At 62.7% G+C, this 26919-nt stretch overlaps 1 protein-coding gene across 3 annotated transcripts in view; it reads left to right on the top strand.

Moving 5' to 3' along the window:
• ELFN2 (extracellular leucine rich repeat and fibronectin type III domain containing 2) overlaps nucleotides 1-7133 on the top strand; it is a 39720-nt gene extending 32587 nt beyond the window's left edge. For all 3 annotated transcript variants that reach the window (XM_055141132.1, XM_055141134.1, XM_055141131.1), the window contains one exon: nucleotides 471-7133. In XM_055141132.1, coding sequence (XP_054997107.1) covers nucleotides 925-3384 — 2460 coding nt within the window. In that variant the 5' untranslated portion in view covers nucleotides 471-924 and the 3' untranslated portion in view covers nucleotides 3385-7133. The remainder of the gene's footprint in view (nucleotides 1-470) is intronic.
• Nucleotides 7134-26919: the final 19786 nt, after the last annotated feature.

The raw sequence follows: 26919 nt of genomic DNA, 5'->3' as shown, positions 1-26919 counted from the left end.
GTGCGGCCCGTCTGTCGTGTTCCCCCGTGTGGGAATGCGCGCACGCGTGTGCATGTGCGTGTGTGTGTGTGTGTGTGTGTGTGTGTGTGTGTGTGTGCGCGCGGGCTCCATCCATCCAGCCCGCGGGCCGGGTGGGGGCCAGCGGTGGCGTGTGGACAGGAGGCGCTGGGTGTGTGAGTCTGTCTGAGTGCACAGCCCACCCCAGCCCTGCACCGCCCCCCCCCCCCGCCGCCGCCCGCCCTGCTCCCCTCCCCCTGCTCCCGTGCTCGCTTCTCTCTCCACCTTCCAGCCGTCCCCCCCCCCAGCTCTCGCCTCCCCCTCCTGCCGCCCCCGCCATCCCTTCCTCATGAAACCGAGGGCTGCTGGCACCGGAGCCCCCGGGGGAGGCGGAGAGGGGGCTGGGGGCACCCCGAGGGGTTGCTCGGAGCCTCCCCACTGATGTGTCACCCCTTCTCGGTGCTGCCTTTCAGGGACCAGGTGACAGATGGGTCTCTTCCTTCCTGCCCCCGGCTCCCGCGCCCCCCCTTCCCAGCGCCGAGCCCCAGCCTCCCGCGGGAATCATCTGAACTGCTGAGCCCTGAACCCGAGGAGGAAGAGGAGGAGGAGGAGGAGGAGGAGGAGGAAGGCGAGGAAGACCGGCAGCCCTAGAGCCCTGGCGCTTTCCCACGCAGGCGCAGACGGTGCCCCCGGCCCGGCCCCGGCGCCCAGCGGGTAGCGCCCTCCCCCCCCCCCCCCCCCCCCCGAGAAAAACACCCAGCGGCCCTGGGCACCCACCGCACCTGGGACCCCCGCGCCGGGGGTCGCCCCCACGATGGTGGCGGCCCCGGGGAGGACTGTGCCGCCCGCCTGGGCCTCGGGCCGCTAGGCTTGCCCCGGACGACCCCGCCGCCGCCGCCCCGCGGCCTGCGGGCCTGCCCGGGGGCCATGCTGCGCCTGGGGCTGTGCGCCGCCGCGCTGCTGTGCGTGTGCCGGCCGGGCGCTGTGCGGGCCGACTGCTGGCTCATCGAGGGCGACAAGGGCTACGTGTGGCTGGCCATCTGCAGCCAGAACCAGCCGCCCTACGAGACCATACCGCAGCACATCAACAGCACCGTGCACGACCTGCGGCTCAACGAGAACAAGCTCAAGGCCGTGCTCTACTCGTCGCTCAACCGCTTCGGGAACCTCACGGACCTCAACCTCACCAAGAACGAGATCTCCTACATCGAGGACGGCGCCTTCCTGGGCCAGGCGAGCCTGCAGGTGCTGCAGCTGGGCTACAACAAGCTCAGCAACCTGACGGAGGGCATGCTGCGCGGCATGGGCCGCCTGCAGTTCCTCTTCGTGCAGCACAACCTCATCGAGGTGGTGACGCCGGCCGCCTTCTCCGAGTGCCCCAGCCTCATCAGCATCGACCTGTCCTCCAACCGCCTCAGCCGCCTGGACGGCGCCACCTTCGCCAGCCTGGCCAGCCTCATGGTGTGCGAGCTGGCGGGCAACCCCTTCAACTGCGAGTGCGACCTCTTCGGCTTCCTGGCGTGGCTGGTGGTGTTCAACAACGTCACCAAGAACTACGACCGGCTGCAGTGCGAGGCCCCGCGTGAGTTCGCCGGCTACCCGCTGCTGGTGCCGCGGCCCTACCACAGCCTCAACGCCATCACGGTGCTGCAGGCCAAGTGCCGCAACGGCTCGCTGCCCCTGCGGCCCGCCAGCCACCCCACGCCCTACTCCACCGACGCGCAGCGCGAGCCCGACGAGAACTCGGGCTTCAGCCCCGATGACCTCCTGTCCGTCGAGCCGCCTGCCTCGTCCTCGTCCACCACCGACGCGGCGGCCGGGCCGGCCATCAAGCTGCACCACGTCACCTTCACCTCGGCCACGCTGGTGGTCATCATCCCGCACCCCTACAGCAAGATGTACGTGCTGGTGCAGTACAACAACAGCTACTTCTCCGACGTCATGACGCTCAAGAACAAGAAGGAGATCGTGACGCTCGACAAGCTGCGGGCGCACACCGAGTACACCTTCTGCGTCACGTCGCTGCGTAACAGCCGCCGCTTCAACCACACCTGCCTGACCTTCAGCACGCGCGACCCGGTGCCCGGTGACCTGGCGCCCAGCACGTCCACCACCACCCACTACATCATGACCATCCTGGGCTGCCTCTTCGGCATGGTCATCGTGCTGGGCGCCGTGTACTACTGTCTGCGCAAGCGCCGCTCCCAGGAGGAGAAGCAGCGCTCGCTCAAGGTCAAGAAGACCATCCTGGAGATGCGCTACGGCGCTGACGTGGACGCGGGCTCCGTGGTGCACGCGGCGCAGAAGCTGGGCGAGCCCCCCGTGCTGCCCGTGGCGCGCATGGCGCCCATCCCCGCCATGATCGGGGAGAAGCTGCCCGCCGCCAAGGGGCTGGAGGCCGGGCTGGACACGCCCAAGGTGGCCACCAAGGGCAACTACATCGAGGTGCGCACGGGCTCGGGCGGGGAGGGCCTGGCGCGGCCGGAGGATGACCTCCCGGACCTGGAGAACGGCCAGGGCTCGGCGGCCGAGATCTCCACCATCGCCAAGGAGGTGGACAAGGTCAACCAGATCATCAACAACTGCATCGACGCGCTCAAGCTAGACTCGGCCTCCTTCCTGGGCGGCGGCGGCGGCGGCGGCGGCGGGGACCCCGAGCTGGCCTTCGAGTGCCAGTCCCTGCCGCCCGCCGCCACCGCCTCGGCGGCCGTGGTGCCCGCGGCGCTGGAGCGCCCCAGCTTCCTGTCCCCGCCCTACAAGGAGGCCGCGCACCACCCGCTGCAGCGCCAGCTCAGCGCCGACGCCGCCGTGGCGCGCAAGACCTGCAGCGTCTCGTCCAGCGGCTCCATCAAGAGCGCCAAGGTCTTCAGCCTGGACGTGCCCGACCACCCCGCGGCCGCGGGGCTGGCCAAGGGCGACGCCAAGTACATCGAGAAGGGCAGCCCGCTCAACAGCCCGCTGGACCGGCTGCCGCTGGTGCCCGCGGGCGGCGCGGGCGCGGGCGTGCACCACCTGGAGGTGAAGCCCGCCTTCCACTGCAGCGAGCACCGGCACAGCTTCCCCGCGCTCTACTACGACGAGGGCGCCGACAGCCTGAGCCAGCGCGTGTCCTTCCTCAAGCCGCTGGCGCGCGCCAAGCGGGACGCGGCCTACTCGCAGCTCTCGCCCAGACACTACTACTCGGGCTACTCGTCCAGCCCCGAGTACTCGTCCGAGAGCACCCACAAGATCTGGGAGCGCTTCCGGCCCTACAAGAAGCACCAGCGCGAGGAGGTGTACATGGCCGCCGGCCACGCCCTGCGCAAGAAGGTCCAGTTCGCCAAGGACGAGGACCTGCACGACATCCTGGATTACTGGAAGGGGGTCTCGGCCCAGCAGAAGCTCTGAGCCCCGCGCGCGCGCGCTCGCCTGCCCGGTGAGGTCGGAGCGGGAGGGCGCGGCGGGGCGCATGGGCGCATGCGCGCGCGCAGGGGGGGGCCGCGGGGCGGGGGGGGCGCGCGCGCGCCAGGACGCACACGCACACCCGCACGCACGCACGCACGCACACACCTGACCACCACCTGACTGTGAACCACCACCCGACAATAACGGACTGGGGAAACAGACACGTTCTCCTTCAAGTTTACACCCCGATGCCCCACCAGTTGTCGTTACTGTGCTGCCCAGGGCGCGCGGGGCCGGGCCAGCGGGGGCGGCCCCCGGGGCCAGGGCGACGGGCCACCCGGCGCGAGGCCCCGCCCTCCGGGACGCGCAGACGGAGGTCCCCGAGGGCCACAGGGATGGACGGCCCCAGGGTCAGAGGGCGGGCAAGGAGTCGCCTCAACCCCGCCCAGTGCTACACCCCGCCCCCGCCCCCGCGGCACCCCTGGGCCCCCTCCCCTCCCCTCCGCCCGCCCCCACCCCTCTCCGGGACGGTGACCTCCCTGTCGCCCGGGAGGCCACTGGGCAGCGGGGAGGGGGCCGTGCTTCCCGGGAAAGCCCCCCTGGCCGCGCGCCCCCGCCCGCCCCCGCCGGCTCCCCGCGGAGAGGCAGGGGGTGGCCGCGGCTCCCGCCCCTTCCTCCGGCCCCTTCTAGCGTCTTCCAAGCATCGCGAGGAGCGGTGCCCGGGGTCGGAGGAGGGGGCCCGGGCCAGCCCCCCACTGCATCTCAGGTGCAGCCCCCCCCTTCCCCTGTCCCCGAGCACCTCTGGCCTCCGGGACCCCCACTCATCCCCCCCCAAAGGCCGCAGTGAACTGTGATGCCTGAGAAGGTGGGGTGCTTACGGGGACTTTCCTGGCCCGGACCCCCACATCCTGGCCGACCCCCCTCAGGGGCTCTCAGGGCCGCCCCTGGGCCTGAGGAAGGAGGGTTTCCTGGGGCTTGGCCCCGCGCCCTCTCTTGGTTGCCCCCCCCTCACTCCAGGCCTCAGGGCGTCCGTGTTTCCATGGAAACAGCCACTCCCCCCCACCCCGCTGACCCCCACCCAACACCCAACAAAGCACAAACAGTGAGCGCCCCTTCCCGCGCTGGGGGGCGGGCGGGGATGAGGCTCGCGGGGCTCCGCCCCCGGCGAGGCCCCGCCCCCGTCTCCATGGCAACGCGGAGACTGGCCGTTGGGACCGTTGGGCGGTTGGGGGATGATCCGGCCGCGGGCAGCCGCGGGGGGCGCTGGCCCCGGCTCTCTCCGGAGCTGGAGACTGGGGTGCGGGGTTCCTGATCCCAGAGCCGGGGTCCGTCCCGAGGGGGGCGGCGGGGGGCGACGCAGCCGGTGTCAGCCACAGCCCCTCGGGACTTGAGGGACGGGCGGGGGGCGACGGGCCGCTCCGAGCTGGGGGCGGGGGTCTGATGGGGAAAGCCGGGCCGACCCTCGACGGGGAGCTTTTTGCTGTGGGGGGGCTCGGGAAGGGGGGCGACCTCGCTCACTCAGAGGACGAACCAAGCCCAGGGCTCGCTTGGGGGGGGTGACACTCGCGAAGAAAGGACTGTTCTGGGGGGGTGAGGGCAGGGGGGAGCCCCAGGGAGACGCAGAGCAGCCGCCCCCGCCCCGCCCCCTCCTCACTCCGGACCGGACCGAAACCAGCCAGCCGGCGGGCGGCGGGCGCGAAGCAGATCCCCTGTTATATTTGCATGATGATTTTACTGTATTTTTTCTGAGCAAACATCTGTCGTGTATGTGCCAGTCTGTCCCGTCCCCCCTCCCCCCGCCCGGCCCCCCGCCCCCGCCAGCCCACACCCCCTCCTCTCTGTTTGACCTGGCGAGCAGCTCTGGTCGCCCGGGGAGGGTCCCTGCTCTGCGAAAGACCCAAAACAGGTGCCACCGCCCCCCTGCCCCCCCCCCGCCGTCTCCAGGCTGGGCCCCCTCCCGTCCCCTCGACCTTGCGGGCGAAGGAAGGACGGCAACGGGGCCCCCATCGCCCCTCGTCCTAAGGACAGACGAAGTCGGGCCAGGGGCGCCCCAGAAGGCGGCTAGGTGCAGTGGGAGGGGCCCCACTGCTGAAGACAGACTTCCAGAAGCTTCCAGGGGGCCCTGGAAGCCCATGAGAGGAATTGGGGGGAGATTGGGCTGTGGGGGGGTCACGATGGGTCTGAGCTGCCGCAGGGACCCTCGCCCCCCTGCTGCACCCCCCCACCCAATTTGTGGTCCAAGTTGGCCTGCCTTGAAGGGTCTTGAAGGCTGGACTCCATCAGCAGGCGCGGGGGGCTGCCCGGCCTGGGTGCCCCCACCCCATGGGCCAGGTGAAGGGGGTCCCTCCCTGCGGCGGGGGGGCGGCCTCCCAGTCTTCCCTGCATATCAGTTCAGACCTGATTCAGGGCCTTTTGCCACCACCCCCTCCCCAAGGGCGGGGGCGATAATTACCAAAGACGGGTGCACCCCCCGCCCAGGCCGAGTCTGGCCCGGGCCTTGGGCTGGGCAAGTGATGAGCACTGAGCAAGGGGTGCGGCCCCAGGGGAGGGGGGTTGGGGGGGCAGTGGATCAGGGGGAAGAAGGGGACCTGGGGGAGGCTTGTGGGCGGGGTGGGGGGAGAGAGTCAGCTGGGCCCTGGGCCTGGTCTTCGAGACACTGAACCCCAGTGGGAAGCGACCCCAAGGGCCCCGGGAGGCGGCGGCCTTCCAGGAGGCGGCGTTGAGGTCCAGCGGGGGAAATTCTTATGGGGCAACTCCGTGTGGGGCTTCTCCCTACCCCCCAGCCCCCTCCACGAAGGAGCTTGGAGGGCGCCAAGGCCAGGCTGAAGTAGCCCCTGTCCGGGCTACCCTGGGGGCCCGAGGGCCAGCGGGGACAAGGCCAGTCACTGGGGACACGAGGCCAGGTTTTGCCCCTGCGGGCGGCAGCTGGGCCTGGCCGGGGTCACTTCCAGTGTTAAGGTTTTAACCGGGAGTTGCTGGCTCATCCCCCCCAACCCTGAGTCTTGGAGATTTCCCACGGGGGGTCCGAGAAGCACAGGGCGGGGGAGGAAGGGCCGCAGGGAGGGGCCAGGCCTCCGGGCAGGTTTCGAGGGGGAGAGGGGGAGGCAGGTCCCAGTTGAGAGGGACCCCAGGCACAGGCTGGGTGGGCAGAGGCCCGGCTCGGGGCGGGGGCATCCCTCCAGGGGCTTGGCCAGCCCCCAGCCCCCTCTGGCGGCCCCCTCCCCGCGCCTCCTCCACACCAGGGCCTAGGGCAGTGGTGGGCCCCACCGTCCCCCTTGCACCTTTAAAACAGAACCAGTATTTACACTTCCCTCCCGCTGTCTGCCTCAGCTCCCGCGGGCAGGAGGGGATCCCCAGGTGGGCAGCAGCGTCTCAAGCCCCCTCCCCCCTGTTCCCTGCCAGACAAGCACAGGTACGGGCAGGGCCGAGGGGCGCACCCACCCCCTCCCCCCGCCCCCACGGTCGGCACCTGATTTGGGTCCCAAATGCGGACTTGGCTCTGGGAAGCAGCCCCTTGATCTGTGTGTGGACCCCCGCCCAGGGGGTGCGGGCTGACCCCTCTCCTCCTCTTCTTTTAGGGAATAACTTCATTTCTTTTCTCTCCCCTCTCTTCACCTCTCCCTCCACCCCCCCGCCCCCCATTTCCTGTTTTAAACCGAATGGCACGAAATTGTTTTCCTCGACTCGGAGATTCCTGTATGGAGAAAGTCAATTTCTATATTTGCAATAAATTTCGTATTTAAAACAACGGACCCAGGTCTGCACTTGCGTGTTGCCCCCCCCCCCAGCTGGGGCGCCACGGCCGGGTGTGTCCCCACCACCCCCGTTTCTCAAGCGGGATTTGGGGCCCCAGGGCTGATGGGAGAGACATTCCTGCCCCGCCCCCACCCCGGAGGTGACGGGGGCCTGCGTGGAGGGGTCTGTGCTGGACAGGAGTCCTCCCCACCCCTCTGCGTGTGACCGACCTCTCCCCGCCCAGAGGGAGCATTTGGGGCCACCACTAAGTTCCCTGGCGATCCCCAGGCCCATGAAGGACCCCATTCACCATCGTGGGCCCTGATATTCCTTCCCCTGGGGGCTGGGGCGATGGGGACGCTAAGGGCCTCCCGGGGGTCACTGCTGGGTCGGGGGAGGGTCCTGCCAGGATGCACCTCCTCCCGTCCCCCGGCCCCCGTTCCTTCAAGAGTTAAGAGAGGCGGCTCGTTCCTCTGGGGGTCCTGGAACTGGGGGTTCCCTCCCTCTGCTAGTGACCGCAGGCTGCACCCCACTCCGCCCCACCCCTGCTCTCCACAGCAGACCCCCTGGGAACTCTGTTCTTTCAGCGCTGCTAATGCCCCCTGTCCCTCCCCCCTCTGCTGCTCCTTGCTCCACAGCTATGAACCACCCTGTTCCTTCTGGGGTGCAGAGGGCCGGCCGGGCCCAGAGCAGCTCACGGTACTGACCTCAGGCTGGACGGCCTCCCCTGGGCTGGGGAAGGGAGGCTCAGGACCCCCTCTCCAACGCCCAGCCCCCTACATCCCCCCACGGGCAGGGCCCCCTTCTTTTGGGGGCCCCCTGCGTGCCCAGTGCTGCCAATTCCCCCCCCACGAGCGCACCCTGTGACTCTCAGCCTGGACTGCCTTGCGAGAGGGGGGCTTCCAGGGCCCCCAGCCCCGTGCTCCCCTGGAACAGGCTTCCTAGGGCCAGATTAGCAGACAGACGCCTCCTGCCCATGGTGCTGGGACGCCCCCACCCCGATCTGTTCTCGTTCCTTTTCCCCTCCCTGGGTGCCGGTGTCCCTGCGGGGGGTGGGGACTGTTCAGAAGAGGCTGCTCAGAGACCACAGGGGCCTCTCCCCAGCACGGGGCCCGGCCCCCGCCCCCGCAACCGCCCCTAAACCTGACTGATCTGGCCAGACACTGGGGGGCTCTGGGCACCCTTCTCTAGAGGCTCAATCTGATCGTCCTCACTCTGCTTCCCTCACTCTGCTTCTGCCTCAGGGAGCCAGCCAGGTCCTCCGGGACGAGATGTCAAGGGCCACCGCACCACCCTTCCTCCCAGGCCGACAGGCAGTCTCCATCCTTCTAGAATTTTCCAACAGCCCTGAGGCCTTAGGTCTCAGGGTTTGGGGTGCGGGGGCGGTCTCTACTGTCTCTGGAGCTGAGCCTCACCCCTCGCCAAGCTCCCCAGGGCCCCCAGGAGGCCGCAGGACTGCTGCCGCCCAACGGGGCGCCCCCGGGTGGGCACCTTTGAAGGAAGCCCTTTCCCCTTCAGAGCCCCCGTGCCCGCCGCTGGCTATACCGGGTACAACTTAGGGCTACTGCAGCTCCGCCGGGTCCCCTGAGGCCAGCCGCGGGCCGAGCTGGGCCCTACTCCGGGCTGGGGCTCCCTCGCCGCCCGCCCCGTCCGTCTGCTGCCCCTCCACAGCCGAGACCACCCTGTGTCGCTTGAAGGACTCGAGGTCCAGTTTGCCTTGGTGGATGCACCCCCCGAGCCTTAGCTGGGGGGTGTGAACATGCCCCAGCCTGGCGCCCGTTCCCGCAGCCAGTCCCTCGCTCCGACTCCACAGCCGCCCAGAGGTTCCCCGGGCGGGGGCGGGGGCCGGGGGGGGGGGCGCGACGTTGGGACGGGGGCCTGGCCGCTTCAGGACTCGGCTTCCGTGTCCAAAGACTCTTCTCGCTCCGCGACAGTGCTCCCCAGGACCGTGCGGGTCTTCCATCAAAAGGGAGTGGGACCCGGGGCTCGGGGGGGGGGGGTGTCTTGACTCCCGCAAGCGCACGTGCTGGGGGTCACTGGCCGGATGCAGGCTCCTGCTCTGCTGAAAGAACAAACCCTTGGACACGCATGCGTCTTAAGTTTCTGCCCGAGGTATCTCCAGGTGCCCCAGCTCCTATTTCACAAAGAACTGTGGGAGAGACGGGCCAGGCGCTCCTTACGGAGCACAGCCCTCCTCTGGCACGGCCCTAGCCGGGGCGGGCTGAGAGGGGAGGGCCGACGGGGGGGGGGGGGGGTGGGGAGACAGGTTTCTCCAGTAAGGAACAAACGTCACCAGTGCATTTGACCTCTTGGGGAAGAGGGATGATTTGGGTGTCGGATCTTCGGGTGCTGGCTGGTGCCAGCAGGCGGAAACGGTGGCTCCCCCCGCCCCATCTTCCCGCGCCCTCTAGATGGACGCCTCTGGTCAGCAGTGCCCGGTGGGTCGCCCTGGGGGGGGGAACCCCATCCTGGCGGGGGCTGCGGGCCCAGTTGGCTTCCTCCCGGGAGAGGGCGCCCCCGCGTGGCAGGTGTGCAGAGCACAGCCCGGGGTCCGTGGTGGGTGGGTTGGAAAGTGTTTTTTGTCTACCTGGGGCCCACCCAGCTGTGCTCAGGGCTGGCTTCTGGGGGTGCTCGGGGCCGCGTGCCAGGCAGACACCCCCCACACCCTGCTTTGAAACTGTCTCGAGTTGCGGAGTTAACTGGGAGCCCTGGGGGCAGGGTGGGGGCAGGAGCCCCCTTAGGGACTGACTGTCTGGGCCCTCCCCAGCTTCTCCCCCAGAGGCCCTGACGCCCCCTCCCCCCGCCCCTCTGCTGTTCCCCCCTTGCAGCTGTATATACCACCCTGTTCCTTCCGGGGTGCAGAGGGCCGGCTGGTCCCAGAGCAGTTCACGGTGCTGACCTCAGGCTGGACGGCCTCCCCTGGGCTGGGAACGGGGGCTCTGGACCCCCTCTCCAACGCCCAGCCCCCTGCACCTCCCCACGGGCAGGGCCCCCTTCTTTTGGGGGCCCCCTGCGTGCCCAGTGCTGCCAATTCCCCCCCCACGAGCGCACCCTGTGACTCAGCCTGGACTGCCTTGCGAGAGGGGGGCTTCCAGGGCCCCCCAGCCCCGTGCGCCCCTGGAACAGGCTTCCTAGGGCCAGATTAGCAGACAGACGCCTCCCGCCTGTGGTGCTGGGACGCCCCCACCCCGATCTGTTCTCGTTCCTTTTCCCCTCCCTGGGTGCCGGTGTCCCTGCGGGGGGTGGGGACTGTTCAGAAGAGGCTGCTCAGAGACCACCAGGGCGGCCTCTCTCCCCAGCACGGGCCCCGCCCCCCCACCCCTGCCCCCGTTTGCTGGCTCTTCCCGGGAACCGCTCACAAACCTAGCTGATCTGGCCAGACACTGGGGGGGCTGCTGATGGGGGGGCACACACAGGCTCAGACACTCAAGGCCCCCCGCCGTTGTCTGGGAACAGGGGTGCTCCCCCGCTCCGGGAAAGCCCTCGGCTTCTGCTCTGGGCTCCGGTGAGGCCCGTGGTGGCCCAGCTGCCGGGTGGGGAGTCTGCTCCTGAACTCGCGACGCCCCCGCACCTGGGCATGGGCTGGGAGGAAAGGGGGGGCTAGGCCCAAGGTTTGGGCTTCCCCTTCCTTGGTTCGTCTCTTCCCGGGGGTCCTCCTGGGGTCCCCAAGGAAGCTGCATGTTCTCTCCTTCTCTGGCGGGGGGAGGTCTGCGGGGTCCGGCCTGCCCTCGAGGTGGGGGGTGGCCGTGGACTGGACTGTGTCCCCGTCCCTGCCCCAGCGTCTCAGCCTGAGCCCTGGAGTTCATCCCTGTCCGTGCCGAGTTCTTCGGCCTGCCCAGCGCTGGGGGGGGGGGGGGGTGGCCATGGACCCGCCCAGTCATACCGCTGGACCCTGTCCCCCGCTGCCCTCTATCACGGACCCACAGACCGGATGTCCTCCCCCCCCCGCCCGTGCTCCCCGGGAGCACCCAGGAAGGAAGCTCCCTCGCCCTCGGCAGCCTCGCCTCCTCCCCGCCGCCCCTTCCTGCCCCACCTCTCTCTGCAGGGCCCCGGCACCCTGACTTGGTCCTCTGGCTCAGGTTCTGGCTCCAAGAGCAAACGTCTTTAAAGCACTGCGGCAGGAGCCAGGGGGGAGTGTAGAACGACGCTCTCCAGACTGACGAGCAAAGTCACAGCGGCCCTGGACCACTGTCCTTCGGCCCACGGGGAGGACAGAGGCCGTGGCAGCCTCCTGGACGCTCAGGGAAGCTGGGGGCAGGGGGGGGCAGCTGCAGGGGGGTCTGGAAGTCGAAGAAGCCCCTCCCCTTAGGAGCCCGCCTGTGCCTACCCCTCTCCCAGGAGCGGAACCCCCACCCCTGGGCAGCCCGGGCGTGGATTGTGGTTAGCGGAACGGAGCTTGCTGACACCCGGGGCGGCCAGCAGCCCCCTTGCTCCATCTACAGGCTTAACTGGCATTGGATCAACCCCCCTCCCACACACACACACACACACACACACACCCCGCGCCAGTGGCCGCTTTAGCGTGTTTGTGTTTAGATACACAGGAAGAGAAACAGGACATCCCGTGTGCCGGTCCAGCGCCCCAAAGCCCACGGGCCTGGCAGCCCGTGAGACTTGCAGAGAGTCGTTTATTTTTTATTCCTTTAAACCATACCCTCGGGTCCCACCCCAGGGGCTAACCGCCAACCTCCCAGCCCCCCACTCCCGCCCCCCTGAGCCTGTCCGACTCAGAGGGGCGCGGGAAAGCGTAGGCCGTCTGCGCCCAGGTGCCGGCCCCCGCCCAGCCCTGCGTTCCGATTCTTGTTGCTGAAACCCAGCGACCGACCGCGGTCACCAGCCTCCCTCCGGGCAGCGGGCTGCGGCCAGGCCCAGCGGCGAGGGGCCTGTGAAAGGGAAGGTAGAGCAGTGCTTCTGGAAGCGTGGGGAGGGGACCCGCAGGTGGCCCCCCAAATCCACCTTGTTGAGTCCTGTGACCCCGCCCCACCCTGCTCAGGCTTCGAGGACGAAACCTCAGCTTCCAGGCTTGTGTGCTCGAGACCACCAGAGGGGGCGCTGTCGGGCAAGGACGAGGGCCAGCTTGGCGCTGTGGCCTGCGGGGCCGGGTGGGGGTGACGCCCACCGGTGGGGGACCCCTCAAGCTGGGGATCGTGCTGAGGGCGAGCTCGGGGGGGGGGGTTGTGGGTGGTGTTGCCTGGCCGACGTTAGCAGGTTCCTGCAGCGCTTGAAGTTTTCCTTTGTACTCTGGCCCCGCCGGCCAGGTCAGGAGGTGTGCTGGCAGTGGGGTGGGGGGTGGGCGAGGGGGTGCACCCTCCAGGGGGAGAAGATTCTGCTGTTGGACCAGGAAACGGTTTGGTTATCTCTCTGGGTTTCTTTCTGTGCTGGACAGGCGCAGGGCGGGGTGGTGACCACATTCAGGGCAGGGCAGGGCAGGAGGAGGAGGAAGGGGCTTGGGCACGGGGGCTGGGGGGAGGGGGGTGCAGCGAGGACAGGCCTGCAGGGGGCTTGCTCCGGGGGGCACCTCTGCCTTTCCCAGAGGAGCCCCCCACGCCGTTCCTTTCCGTTTCTGCTTCTCAGACCCCCCCCCCCATGCCTAGACACGGGGAGTTTCATCCCAGTTTCTTATTCTGAGGTTCAAGGACCATCTCCCCGCACCCCCAAAGGTCTGTTCCACGTGGGGGGGCAGAGGGCAGCCCTGGTTCGAATCTGCAGCAGAGACGCCCAAAGACTTCAGATCTCGGGGACCCACCTGCTGCCCGCCCGCCCTCGGCCCAGGCCAGGCGGGGGAGGGGCAGAGGCCCCACATGTGGCCCTCCGGGAGCTATTTATAAAGTTCCTTTCACATTCTTCAGGTGAGGACTGGATGCAGGATAATGGGCCTCCCGAGGCTGAGAGGCCGCCCGCCTGGTCCCCGCTAGGCTGCATTTAGGATTCCCGGCCAGACTCCTCTTGATTCTACATATCCCTGGCCAGAAGCAGCTCCTTCTACTCCTCCTTCTACTTCTCTGACGTTGCGGCCATCAGCTCGAGTGTTGGTTCATGCCTCCCCCCGCCCCCTTGCCCAGCTCTTTCTGGCCCGAGGTCCCTTGGGCTGAGATGGAAGGTGCCCCCACGGCACCCGGTGGAGGGTGGCTGGAGGCTTGACACAGTGCGACACACCCACGGGGAAGCGGGGGAGGGGGCGCGGTGAGCAGTCTCCCTGGGGACTGAGTCTTGGTTCTATGCTAGTGACCAGAGTCCGCCATGCCGGGCTCCCCTCCCCTTGGGGGCACCAGTGATGGGCAGAGCCATTCTGAATCTGCAGGGTGGCAGAGGGAACCCCTTGCCACAAGCCTGGCCGCACCCCCCCCTCCTCTCCCATCCTCATCCCCAGAGAGGTGCCGTCTCGTGCCTGGTTACAAGCCAAGGTTGGGGCTAGCCCCGAGGGCGGCCCTGGTAATGGAAAAGGAAGCAGGGGCGTCAGGCCCGGGCTCTGGGCAGGCACCTCGGAAACCTCCTGCCCACCTCTGAAATGGAGCAAGCGGCACCTGTGTCGGCAGCACGGGCCGCTGAAGACCTGAAAGCAGGGCAGCGCCCACCCACCCAGGCGCTGGCGAGAGAGACAGGTCCAGAGAGCTGGGTGCTGGGGGGCAGCTTGGAGCCAGGTAGGGGGAGAGATGGGAGGGAAGGGGTGGGGCTGGGGGCGCTGGGGTTCCTCTCCAGGGTTCCTGCCGAAGGTGGGGACACCCCCCACGCCCTCAGCCCAGCACCTCCTGCACTGATGCCCTCTGGGAGCCCCACACACCCTCCAGATGACGATGACGCTCAGCTTCGGAGCCGGCCCCCCAAACCCCCTGCAGCGCCCCTGTGCACCCCACGCGGAGCGACCGCCAGCACCTTCTCAGGCCGGCGGCGCCAGGGGACCAGGGTCTCCAGAAGGGTTCCGCACGTCCCCCCGTCATCCCCTCCCGCCATGCGGCCCCGGAAGCCCACCCGGGAAGCCCACCCGGGAAGCCCCATAGGCGCCCCTGCAGGTGCCTCCGCGGGGAGCCCAGGGCTGTGCCGACCCCCCGCCCCACCCCCGCCGGGACCCTGGGTCTTCGCCCTACCTGGGAGATCCCACCGTCCCCCCTACCCCTCCACGCGCCCCGTGGGACGCCTTCACGCCACACCCCCCCCCCCCACTCAGCGCGGCCACGCCCCCCGGCGGCGGGGCCAATCACGTGCCTGCGATACTCCTCCCGTGGTTCTCCTCCCCCTGCCAGTGATTGGTTTGGGAATGGCCATTCCGGGCCCAGCGGGAGCGGGCTTGGCAGGCTCTCCTGGAGGGCCCCCTGCCCCGCGGCCCCCTGGAAACGGGAGTACAGGGAACCTCTGCCGCCCCCAACCCTCTCCCTGCGGCCTCCTTCTCTCTGGAGGCGAGGTGACGGGCCCGCCTGGACGGCGGTCAGAAGGAAGGCCGACGGGGGCGGGTCGCTCCCACCTCCCATCCTCCCCGTGAGGCGGGGACCCTCCGGCCCCGGGAAGGGGCTTGAGCTTGGTGCGAGCCCTGAGCGGGACAGACGGGCCACGGGCGCCCCTGACCCCGGACGGCAGGGACAGAGACGTCCCTAGGGCCCGAGGCGCGGGGGTCGCCGTGCCTAGACGCCAGGGAGCTGGGCGGGGGGCGGGGTGGGGGATGGGAGCTAGTGCTGCCCCAGGCACCGTCCGGGCCCCTGAGTTCCATGGGGTGGTCTTGGTGGTACCCCCGACCACCATGCGCAGGGGCCCGTAATGCAGGTCCCCCCCCCCCCCCACAGCACTGCACTCCCAGGCCCGGGGGCACTGGGCTCCTGCCTGAAGTCAAGAGTCTCCTGAAAAGGATTCCGGGTGCCCCCACCCCCGCCGAAAATAAGTTTTAGAGTCCAGGCTGCGGGGAAGAGGAACGCAGCATCTCCGGGAGCTCCAGGCCGCCACCCTGCTGGGGCGCTCTCCATCCCCGGAGGGGGTCTGGGGAGAGCGTCGGAGTCGCTCAGGGGGCCCACCCGGAGGGCTGCGGGGTGCATCTGCCGAGAGCAGCACCCACTGTTGGCAGGCGGGGGTTCCCCAGTAAGAGTGGGTGGTCTCAAGACTCGCGGGGCAGAGAGTGGCCCCGCGCCTGTGCTTCTGCCGGAATGAGGCTGGCAGTGGCAGATAATAAGGGACGACCGCCCTCGAACGGCCTGCTGGCCCTGGGGCCAGGGGCCACCGCTCAGCCCAGGCTTTCTCTGCCACCGGGACCCATCCTGGGTGTCTGAGACCTCAGCCCTCGGCGCTCTGCACCTGCCTGCCCAGTCGGGTCAGCCCTGGCTTGGGGGAAGGAAACCAAGTCAGGCGTCCATCCCCAGGGACCCCTCGTGTATCTGGACACACCCTCAGAGGCTAGTGTGTCTGGTAACAGACTGGGGAATTGGTGAGCTCGCAAAGCAGCTAGCTTTGAAAAAGAGAAGAAGACACACACAGTGGGAGAGGAAGGAGCTTTAAGGTTTCGGGGGTCCCAGACAGGGAGAAGTTTTGGCCGGGGGGAGAAGGGAAATGATGGGAATCCATGCAGGGATGCGCCTTCCGGGCCGGGGCTCACACGTTGGCCTGGAGAATGGGCTCTGCCCGCCTCCCCTGTGACGGGCCGGGCCGTGTGGGACACGGGTTCTAGCCCACGAGGCATAGCTGATGCTAGGAAACTTTCCTGAGTAAAGACTCGATTGAAGCTCGTTATTTCGACCCCCTTTTCCCTGTGGTTGGAAGACAATGCAACGACCGGGTGTCCCGACCCGCGGGACTTGGTCAGTGTGGGCAGCCGGGAGAGGGTGCGAGAGTGAAAAGGAGACAGACACAAGAAGAAAGAGTCAGACACAGACAGACACAAGAATGGGAGCAAGCTCCAACTTTATTTCTCCTAAGCTGGTCTTTTATAATTGATTATCTGAGGAAGTGGGCAGAATGGGAGAATAGCAAAGAATGCAAACGTTTAACAAAACTGGATGTGGGCCCCGATGGCAGTTTCCCTGGGCATTGTTCTACAACCTTTCCCAAGAAGCGGTTGTTCCTTAGTTACAGGTCAGTTTGTACTGACATTGGTTCCCAGGCATGGGTTCCTGGCAACTGGGCCTCCAGAAGTCCCTCCCCGCCCAGACTGTGAGGAGATGTTGGGGGCTGGGATCAGGTCCCACAGAGTAACAGGAAGTCCGAGGGGACCGGCTGAAGGAAGGGGAGAGAGATGGAGCGCTGAGCTGGGGTCACCAAGCCAGATTGTCCTGGAACTTTACATTCCCGACTCAGTTCTGTTTGTGCCCACGGTGGGGATGCAGAACTGGAGAGAGAACGGCTTTGCCACCCGTGAATGAGCATGTGTGGAGGGGAAAGGTGACCCCTCCGAGAGGGTGCCACGTGTGTGGTATGTGTGCTTCATCTGAACTGCACTGCTCACCCTGGGTGTGGAACTGGCCGTGGACTTGGAACCACGGGCTTCGGGCTTTTGGGGAGTGGCTTTTGGGGAGTGTCTCCCTCCCTCCCGACAGAAAGGGGGGGTGAGTGTAGAAATTCTTGGACATGCCCCGCTGTGGGGTCCCCCCTGCGGGCATCATCCTGTCCCGTAGGGAGGACCCTTCGTGGGGCTAAGGAGGGGACGCAACCGAATGAAGAGACGCAGAGCCAGAAGGAGGAGGAGAGAGAGAAAGAGAGTTTATTCACAGCAGTTACAATACTTATACCTCTTGGTGGGAGGGGGGTGGTATGCATGCTTGGACCCCCATAGGAACAGTAGTAGAATGTTGATCAGGCATAGCCTTTGGCTAGTGAGACAAATGGTGAAATGATAAGATCACAGGAATCCCAAGAAGTCTCCGCTTGACTAGACGATAAGAGCCAAACTCTGTAAGATGGCTCCCTACACCCCGCCGGGCGTGATCCCGAGTGAAGGGCTGTCGGATCCACTGCTGATGTGCGGTACAGACGGGCCTATTCACACGGAACTGACGGAGGGCAGAGCAGGAAGACTGGCTCCTGAGGGTTCCGGGGCGCAGGTGGCACTGTGCAGTGGGTCCCCACGAATCCAGTGAGTCTGCGGCTGGGAAGCACTGAAGCTGGATGTGATTTTAAAAGCTTCCAGATTTGGGGCTGGAGCTAATAATAGCACAGCGGGTAGGGCATTTGCCTTGCACGCGGCCGACCCGGGTTCAAATTCCAGCATCCCATAGGGTCCCCTGAGCACCGCCAGGAGTGATTCCTGAGTGCATGAGCCAGGAGTGACCCCTGTGCATCGCTGGTGTGACCCAAAAAAAAAAAAGCTTCCAGATTTTCGGAAGGTCATTTGGTGCCTATATGACCTGTGTGAGGTTCAGCCCATGTGTCCGGAGAGCGGCCTGGAGCGTGGCGGTGGCTGGGTAGTGGAGGTAGTGGGGGTCAGCCGGTGAGGTATTTATCTGGCTTGGGTAGGGAGGGGGCATCTGGGTTTGAGCCCCTCCCTAAGGTGCCAGAGATTGGAGGAGGCAGAAGACAGAGGATCTTGTTTCCGGGTCTCGTTGAGCCTAGAGTCCAAGGTCGCAAAGTTCTGCTTACCTGGTTTTGGGGGGCTTCACTCGTGCGTGAGGTTCGGCCCAAGCTGGGTAGTGTAACGGTTTGAGGCTCTTCCTGTTCCTGGAGCGAGCACATATCACTGGGCTACACTAGCACAGGACCAGGGACAAATGGAGACGTCCCGGGCGCCCGCTCGAGCAAATAGAACAACGGGTTGACAAGTGATACAAGTGATATTACATGCACACACATCACTCTCCTCCAGGGGCTTGGGGTGCCCCCTGCATAGACAGCCCCCCAAGAACCAACCCCTGATTGGAGCCGGCTAGACATTAACACCCCACTCTCGAGTGCCTCCGTGAAGGTCTGAGAGACTGTCCCCGGGAGGAGGTCCACAGGGTCGGGGTGCAGGTGGCCAAGAGCCCAGTCGCCCACCCCGGCCCCCCAGATCTTGAAGTGAGCGATCCAGGTGCCGCCGACCTGCCCCCACACCCCCCTCACCCTGGGCTGTGACCTTGACAATGGCCTTTGTTGGGACTTCTACTGGCCCTGCCGCCCTGTCTTCGGTTCCTGGATCACTTTCCAACTAGCCGCCTCCATCCACGGCCTGTCTTTGGCTCTGCTTCGGGGGACCGTCAGCCCGAGATACCCAGCACCCCACCCCCACTCCCCCCAGTGAAACATATCTGACTTCCCCGGCACTCAGAGTAGCTATTCACAGTAAATAGGATCAACAAAGACTATAAATAGTCTCCCGACGATTTGGGTCAGGTTCACTGCCAAATAGGTAAAAAGAAAAGGGTTCTGCTTCCTGAGTGGCTGGCCAGGCTGCGGGGTGGGGGGGCAGGGTGGGTTTCTGGGTGCCCCCCGGGGGTTGCCTTGTCCGGCTGGGTTCCCTCTCGGTGAGTGGGCGGGCTGGGGTGCCCCTGGACTGCTCCCAGGACGCCCAAGATGCCACCGCAGTCATGACAACATGAAGACTGGAGAAACCGTTCATTAAAGCCAGCGAATGTGACCTCTGGCAGCAGAGGCGACTCGGGAAGGAGGAGATTGGGGACGGGCCCATGCGGGTGCCCAGGGAAGGCTCTGGGCAGCTGGTGATGTCCTACGGGGCACCGGAGCCAAAGGAGCCAAGGATGCGCCATTCAGACGCAGGCACGTCAGGTGCCAGGACCCGAGGCAGGCTCAGGAGGCACTTGGAGGAGGAGGAGAAGCTGCACCATCACCCCGGGGGCTGGAGGGTTGCAGGGTCTGGGTAGGCGCGCCCGAGAAGAACAGACACGCAATGGGCAGGAGATAGGCCCGGGGGCGGGAGGCAGACCTGGGTTCCATCTCCAGCATCCCATACGGCCCCCAGAGCACTGCCAGGAGTAACCCCTGAGCATCGCCAGGTGTGACCCAAAAAACAGAGAGAGAAGCAGGGAGGTGCTTGTCGTGCAGCTGACCGGGTTCATCCCCGGCCCCCATAAGGTCCCCTGAGCCTCACCAGGAGTGATCCCTGAGCACAAAGTCAGGAGTCAGCCCTGAGCACTGCTGGCGTTGACCCCACCGTCCGTCCCCCCAAACCTCCCTGGCAGATTCTATGAACTGAACTTGCTTAGAAGGGCCCAGCATCGAAATCTGATTCGCCAGACCTCTGCTGCTTGTTACTTGAGCATTCGTCCCGCCAACCCGACAAACTCAAGGGGCACCGCGGTGCTGGTGGCGCCCTTAGAGACCCTCCACAGCGGGCCCGTCCCCAGCTGCCCCGCACCCGCGCTCCGGGCTGGGGGTGTGGTCTGTGTGGCCACGCCCTCGCCTGTGATAGGCTGAGAGTGAACACGTGGCCAACGACCACCAATGAAAACGTCGTGTGGCTTGGGTCGTGGGGAGGTGGCGCGGTGGGGGAGCTCCTTGGGGCCACGTCGCCAGGGCCCGGCGCGCTGATGGAAAAGACCCCGAGGAAACAGGGTGACCAGCCTTGGGGGAGGCTCCCTGACTTGCTCTGGCGGACGGAGGGCCGAGAGCCTGGGGGCGGCTGGGGGCGCCCTACAGCGCACGGGCCTGCGACCCAACAAAGAATTCGGCAGCCCCAGAGTCAACAGGGCCAAGGTTAAGGACCCCCACGCTGCAAGAAAAGACGGGGTCCTGGCAGATAGGAGGTCGGCTGGAAGCCGGAGGGGGGGAGGGGGAGAGGATTCAAACCCGGAGGGGAGCGTGGACGCTCCTCCCGGGCCTGTGAGCTGGACGCCGCCCCTACATGTGCCCCCCGGCCTCGGATAGCGGGGACCAGAGACACCCGCCCCCCCCCCGTCTGTGGAGGGAGGAGGGTCAGGGCTGGCGCTCTGTCCTGAGCCTTGCATTCCATCCTGGGGTCGCACAGACTTGGGGTGACTTTGAGGGGCCCTTGGGAGCAGGCCCGAGGCAATATTTTTCTCCAGAGTGGTGTGTCGGGGGCCGGAGCAATAGCACAGCGGGTAGGGCGTTTGCCTTGCACGCAGCCGACCCGGGTTCAATCCCCGGCATCCCATAGGGTCCCCCAAGCACTGCCAGGAGTAATTCCTGAGTGCAAAGCCAGGAGTAACCCCTGAGCATCGCTGGGTGTGACCCAAAAGGCAAAAAAAAAAAAAAACAAAAAAACAACAGTGGTGTGCCGGGGTGGGGGGGGGCAGGACGTGCCTGACCACCGGGGAGCCGCAGTTGGGAGGCGGACACCCCGACTCGAGCCCAGCCCCCTGGCGGAGGGCAGGAGCTGGCCTCTGCATTTCCTGGGGCTCCTGTGAGGGACCCTGACCCAGGTGCGGGACCTGATGGCTGCGCCCCGACCCTGGGTGTGGGCAGCGGGAATTCAAGCCTTTTGGGGGGATCTGCTCATACAGTCCAGCGGGAACAGAATGAGCTGCGCGGTGCCAGGGTCCCCCACTTTGTCCCTGCTCAGGCCGTTCGGGGGGGGGGGGTGTCCACCAGCCAGGGTGTCCTGCATTGAAATCAGCTTGTTTGGGGGCTGGAGCGAGAGCACAGCGGGGAGGGCGTTTGCCTTGCACGAGGCCGACCCGGGTTCGATTCCCAGCATCCCATAGTGTCCCCTGAGCACCGCCAGGAGTAATTCCTGAGTGCAGAGCCAGGAATAACCCCTGTGCATCGTCAGGTGTGACCCAAAAAGCGAAAAATTAAAAAAAATTGAAAAAATAAGAAATCGGCTTGTTTGTAACCATCTCACGGTGATTCAATAAAATTAAAAAAAAAAAAAAAAAGAACACTCCCAGGGCCCAGGGGAAGATGACATTTCCTGGAGATGTATAGATTAGTGATTGGCAGTTACTGATGGAGTAATCTGATGTTTGGAATGTGACATGTTGACACCTCTGAAATCTAGACAAATAACTTTGTTTCTGCTTATGCCAACCTTTTCCACATAACCATTAATTTAATCTTTTTTTTTTTGCTTTTTGGGTCACACCTGGCGATGCACAGGGGTTACTCCTGGCTCTGTACTCAGGAATTACCCCTGGCCGTGCTCAGGGGACCATATGGGATGCTGGGATTTGAACCCGGGTCGGCCTCGTGCAAGGCAAACGCCCTACCCGCTGTGCTATCTCTCCAGCCCCATTAATTTAATCTTTTGCTTCTCACTTCCGGCCTTCCCTGGTCCCTCACGTATTTCATTGTTTGCCCCTAAAGAATCACTGTTCACTTTGAATAAAATTGTCTGCTGTGCCATCAAAAAAAAAATCGGCTTATAGGAGAAGGCGGTCCCAGCAACCAGAGACTTTGAGAATCTTGTTCCCTACACACACACACACACACACACACACACACACACACACACACTCACACTCACACTATGATTTATTTTGAATTTTTTTGTTTGGGGACTTGGTGGAATTTCACGGGGTGTTAGGGCTCAAGTCTGGCCTGGCGGGGTGCAGGCGAGCATGCACTTGGCTCGATAGCTCCTGCCCTCTCCCTCGGACTGCTCAATTTTCTGCACAGCTTATAAGCAACTCTCTGAGCTGCAGGGGTGAGGCGATACTGTGAGGCAGCGTGCACAGATCAGAGCCCACAGAGGGTGAACGGGGAGGCAGGGATGAGAGGGGGCCGGCGGATGTCACTCCTGGCTTCGGCGACAGGAAGCCCTCTGGGAGGCTCAGCTTCTTGCTTCTTGCCAGCACTCCCTGTGCCTCCGCTGCCTCCAGCTGCCTGTGCAGCCTGCAGATCTGTGCGGGGACCTGCGAGGCGGGCCAGGGCAAGGCTCAGCGGGGTACGGACCCCTCAGCGCTCGCTGATAAAATGAGGAAGCTGGGGGCGGGGGGGGGGCAGGCTGGAGGCACAGTACAGCGGGGAGGGCGTTTGCCTTCCACGCGGCCGACCCGGGTTCAATTCCCAGCATCCCATATGGTCCCCCGAGCACCCCCAGGAGTCATTCCTGAGTGCACGAGCCAGGAGTAACCCCAGAGCATCGCCAGGTGTGACCCAAAAAGCAAAAAAAAAAAAAAGAGGAAGCAGGGGGTCAGCCACCAAGCACAGCTCGCACAGCCAAACCCTGGGGGTGGGGGTGGGGGTGGGGGAAGTCCAACGGTAAAGAAACAGGGGGTCCAGACTGAAGAGTTTAAACAACCATTGTAGGGGCTGGAGCAATAGCACAGAGGGTAGGGCGTTTGCCTTGCACACGGCCAACCCGGATTCGATTCTCAGCATCCCATAGGGTCCCCGGAGCACCGCCAAGAATAATTCCTGAGGGGCCGGAGCGATAGCACAGCGGGTAGGGCGTTTGCCTTGCACGCGGCCGACCCGGGTTCGATCCCCGGCATCCCATATGGTCCCCCAAGCACCGCCAGGAGTAGTTCCTGAGTGCAAAGCCAGGAGCAAGCCCTGAGCATCGCTGGGTGTGACCCAAAAAGCAAAAAAAAAAAAAAAAAAAAAAAAAAAAAAAAAAAAAAAAAAAGAATAATTCCTGAGTGCATGAGCCAGGAGTAACCCCTGTGCATCGCTGGGTGTGACCCAAAAGCAAAAAAACAAAACAAACAAACAAAAACACCAAAACCCACAACCATTCTATGGGCTGGAGCGATAGCACAGTGGGTAGGGTGTTTGCCTTGCACGTGGCCAACCCGGGTTCGACTTTCAGCATCCCATAGGGTTCCCTGAACAACGCCAGGAGTAATTCCTGAGTGCATGAGCCAGGGATAACCCCTGTGCATCACCGGGTATGACCCAAAAAAAAAAAATGATACACATCAACAACCATGCTAAATAGATTCGATGAGCTCCGGAAATCGGTCATCGGCATGAAAGGAGGGGAAGAGGCGCAAAGAACCTATTTGAAGAAACAAAAACCAAGAATTTTCTCACTGGGGAAAGGAAATGAACATCCACACACAAGAAGGTCCAAGAGGCCCCGCTAAACAAAGCCCAGACAGGAAGACCCCAAGGGAGGGAAAGTGCTAGAAGCTAAAAGCTGGGGAAGTGACTCAGAGGCTTTGCATGGGAGGGCCCGGGGTTGAATCCTCAATACCACACAGTTGTCCTGAGCAGATGGGGACCAGTCACGGTGCTGGGAGTGGCCCCTGAGCACCACTGAATGTAGCCTCCAAGCCAATCCCCTCCCCGCTCCTAAAACACCCCTAAAGAGCATCCAGGGGAGGGGCTGGAGCAATAGCATAGCGGGTAGGGCGTTTGCCTTGCATGTGGCCCGACCCGGGTTCGATTCCCAGCATCCCATATGGTCCCCCGAGCACCGCCAGGAGTGATTCCTGAGTGATTGAGCCAGGAGTAACCCCTGAGCATCGCCGGGTGTGACCCAAAAAGAAAGAAAAAAAAAAAAGAGCATCCAGGGGAAATGAGTTCTATGGAAAGGGGATTTTTCAAACAGGGCGCCAGGGGACGGCAGGAGATAAAAGTTCTGAAAGAAAAGAATTTTCACCAGAATATAGACTGCCCAGATTATCACTTAGAATCTAAGGAATGATAGTTTCACAGATAAACAAAAATTAAAGTCATTCATCACGACCGAGCTGGCTTTGCAAAAAATAAATAAATAAAATAAAAAATTAAAGGGACTCTTACACAATGAAAAGCAATCTCACCAAGAGGCAGAGACCGAAATTATACAATGCAGGGAAGAATGAAAACGTGACCCACTAAAATAAAAGCACAGCCAATTCACTCAGGCTGCAAGGGGAGAGTTTTACGTATAGACCTAAGGAACAAAATCCCAGAAATGAAAATAGAAGCCAGAAAAGGAACTCAAACATAAAACAACATCCAAGAGGAGAAAACTGGGAAAGTGACAAGCACCTAAAAAATGAGTTTAAAGCAAATGTCCAGGGGCCAGATTGATAGCACAGCGGGGAGGGCGTTTGCCTGGCACACGGCCGACCCGAGTTCGATTCCCAGCATCCCATAGGGTCCTCTGAGCACTGCCAAGAGTAATTCCTGAGTGCAGGGCCAGGAGTAAGCCCTGAGCATCCCTGGGTGTGACCCAAAAAGAAGAAGAAAAAAAAACAACCAAATGTCCAGGGGCTGGAGTGATAGCACAGCAGAGAGGGCGTTTGCCTTGCACGCAGCCAACCAGGGTTTGATCCCCCGCATCCCATATGGTCCCCCGAGCACCACCAGGAGTAATTTCTGAGTGCAGAGCCAGGAGAAACCCCTGAGCATCGCTGGGTGTGACCCAAAAAGCCAAAATAAAAAGAGGCAAATATACATTACAGTAACTTCCCCAAGTGACATGCATTAGAGACAGAGCAGACAGTGATATATCTGCCTTGCACACAGCCAGCACTGGGTTGATCCCTGGCACTCATATGATCTCGAAGCCTTGCCAGGAGTGATCTCTAAGCACACGGCAAGGAGGAAGCTCTGAGCACTGCCAGTGTGCTCCCCCTGCCCCTGCAAAAAAAAAAAAATTAAAAAAAATAAGGCAGGTAGGGACAGAGAGATAGTCCAGCAGGTAAGGTACTTTCCTTGCACACAGATGACCCTAGTTCAATCCCCGGCACCTCATATGGTTCCCCCTATCCAACCCTGCCAGAACAATCCCTGAGCACTGACTGAGTCAGGAGTAATTTTTGCACACCTTTGAGCGTGGCCAAAAAACTTTTAAAAAGAGGAAAAAAGAAACTGGCATAGACCAAACATGATGGCTACCCAATACCTCCATTGCTAACCACAACACCCAAAAGGAGAGAGAGAACAAAAGGGAATGCCCTGCCACAGAGGCGGAGTGTGGGGATGGGGTAGGGGTGGGAGGGATGATGGGATCATCGGTGGGAGACGGACACTGGTGGAGGGATGGGTACTCAAGCTGTGTATGACTCAAACACAAGCATGAGAATATGTAAATCTGTATCTGTACCCTCACGGTGATTCATTAATAAAAAAAAATAAACTGATATAAGGGCTGGAGTGATAGCACAGCGGGGAGGGCGTTTGCCTTGCATGAGGCCGACCCAGGTTCAATTTCTGGCATCCCATAGGATCCCCTGAGCACCACCAGGAGTAATTCCTGAGTGCAGAGCCAGGAGTAACCCCTGAGCATCGCCGGGTGTGAACCAAAAAGGAAAAAAAAAAACTGGTATAGCTATACTTAGCAGATAAAGGATGGGCATGATATCAAGAATAAGGATTTAAGGGGCTGGAGAGATAGCACAGCGGGTAGGGCGTTTGCCTTGCACGCGGCCGACCCGGGTTCAAATCCCAGCATCCCATATGGTCCCCTGATAACGGCCAGGGGTAATTCCTGAGTGCAGAGCCAGGAATGACCCCTCCTGTGCATAGCCGGGTGTGACCCAAAAAGCAAAAAAAAAAAAAAAAAAAAAAGAATAAGGATTTAATATAAGAAAAATACAAGAATACGGGGCTGGAGCGATAGCACAGTGGGTAGGGCGTTTGCCTTGCACGCGGCCGACCCTGGTTCGAATCCCAGCATCCCATATGGTTCCCTGAGCACCGCCAGGAGTGATTTCTGAGTGCACAGCCAGGAGTAACCCCTGTGCATCGCCAGGTGTGACCCAAAAAGCTACCAAGGGGCTGGCGCAATAGCACAGCAGGTAGGGCGTTTGCCTTGCACGCAGCCGACCCGGGTTCGATTCCCAGCATCCCATATGGTCCCCTGAGCACTGCCAGGGGTAATTCCTGAGTGCAGAACCAGGAGTAACCTCTGAGCATCGCTGGGTGTGATCCAAAAAGCAAAAAAAAAAAAAAGACAAAAAGCTACCCAAAAAAATAATAAAAATACAAGAACACATGGTATTTATTAATATATGTGTATATACATATACATGTATTAATATACATGCACCTAATGAAAGATTATTAGAATATATTAATGAAAAACAAGGCTCAGAGAGAGAGGGAGGGAGGGAGAGAGGGAGGGAGAGAGGGAGGGAGGGAGGGAGGGAGAGAGAGGAGAAAGAGAGTTCAATGCGTTGAACATAAACTTGCACACAGTTCTGTTTCCAGCACTGCATGGTCCCCGGAGCACTGCTGGGAGCAAGTCCTGAGCACAGAACCAGGAGTAGGTGTGGTCCCCGAACTGAAAATCATAACAAAAACACATGAAGCAATTTTTAGTAGAGAATAAAAGAGTGACGTTCAGAGTGATATAATAATAGTAGAAATTTTTAGCTCTTCACAGCTGTGGGCAGATCAGCTAAACAGAGAAATAAAGATGCATACAATAGCCTTCTTAAAAATAAAAAATAAAAGGACCAGGGAGACCAAAGAGCAGGTTAGGTTAGGCTCTTGGCCCGCAGGATGGAGACCTGGGTTCAATCTCTGGCACCACCTATGGTCCCTGAGTCACCAGGATGGACCCTGGGTGCAGAGTCCGGAGCGGGCACTGAGCACCACTGGGTGTGTCCCCAAACAAATAAAATACACAAAACCCTCCAACAGATGGGCTTAATAGACATTTATAGAACATTTCACCACAAAATAGCTCAATTTACGTTTTTTTTTTCAAGTATACGTGGAACTTAATAAAGGATGGAAACCATATGCTGGGGACAAAATAAGCTTATGAAAGTTGAAATAGCAGTTTTTTTCTCTTCTGATACAATACCTTAAAATTAGAAATCAGTCACAAAAGCAAACTAGGGGCTGGAGCGATAGCACAGCAGGGAGGGCGTTTGCCTTGCACGTGGCCGACACGAGTTCGATTCCCAGCATCCCATAGGGTCCCCCGAGCACTGCCAGGAGTAAATCCTGAGTGCAGAGCCAGGAGGGAGGAATGCCTGTGCATCGCTGAGTGTGACCCCAAAATAAATAAATAAATAGATAAATAGATAAATAAATAAATAAACTTTAAAAAAG

This window comes from Sorex araneus, chromosome 6, assembly GCF_027595985.1.
Source record: "Sorex araneus isolate mSorAra2 chromosome 6, mSorAra2.pri, whole genome shotgun sequence".
In the NCBI taxonomy this organism is placed as follows: domain Eukaryota; kingdom Metazoa; phylum Chordata; class Mammalia; order Eulipotyphla; family Soricidae; genus Sorex; species Sorex araneus.
This window is presented reverse-complemented; position numbering and strand designations above follow the sequence as displayed.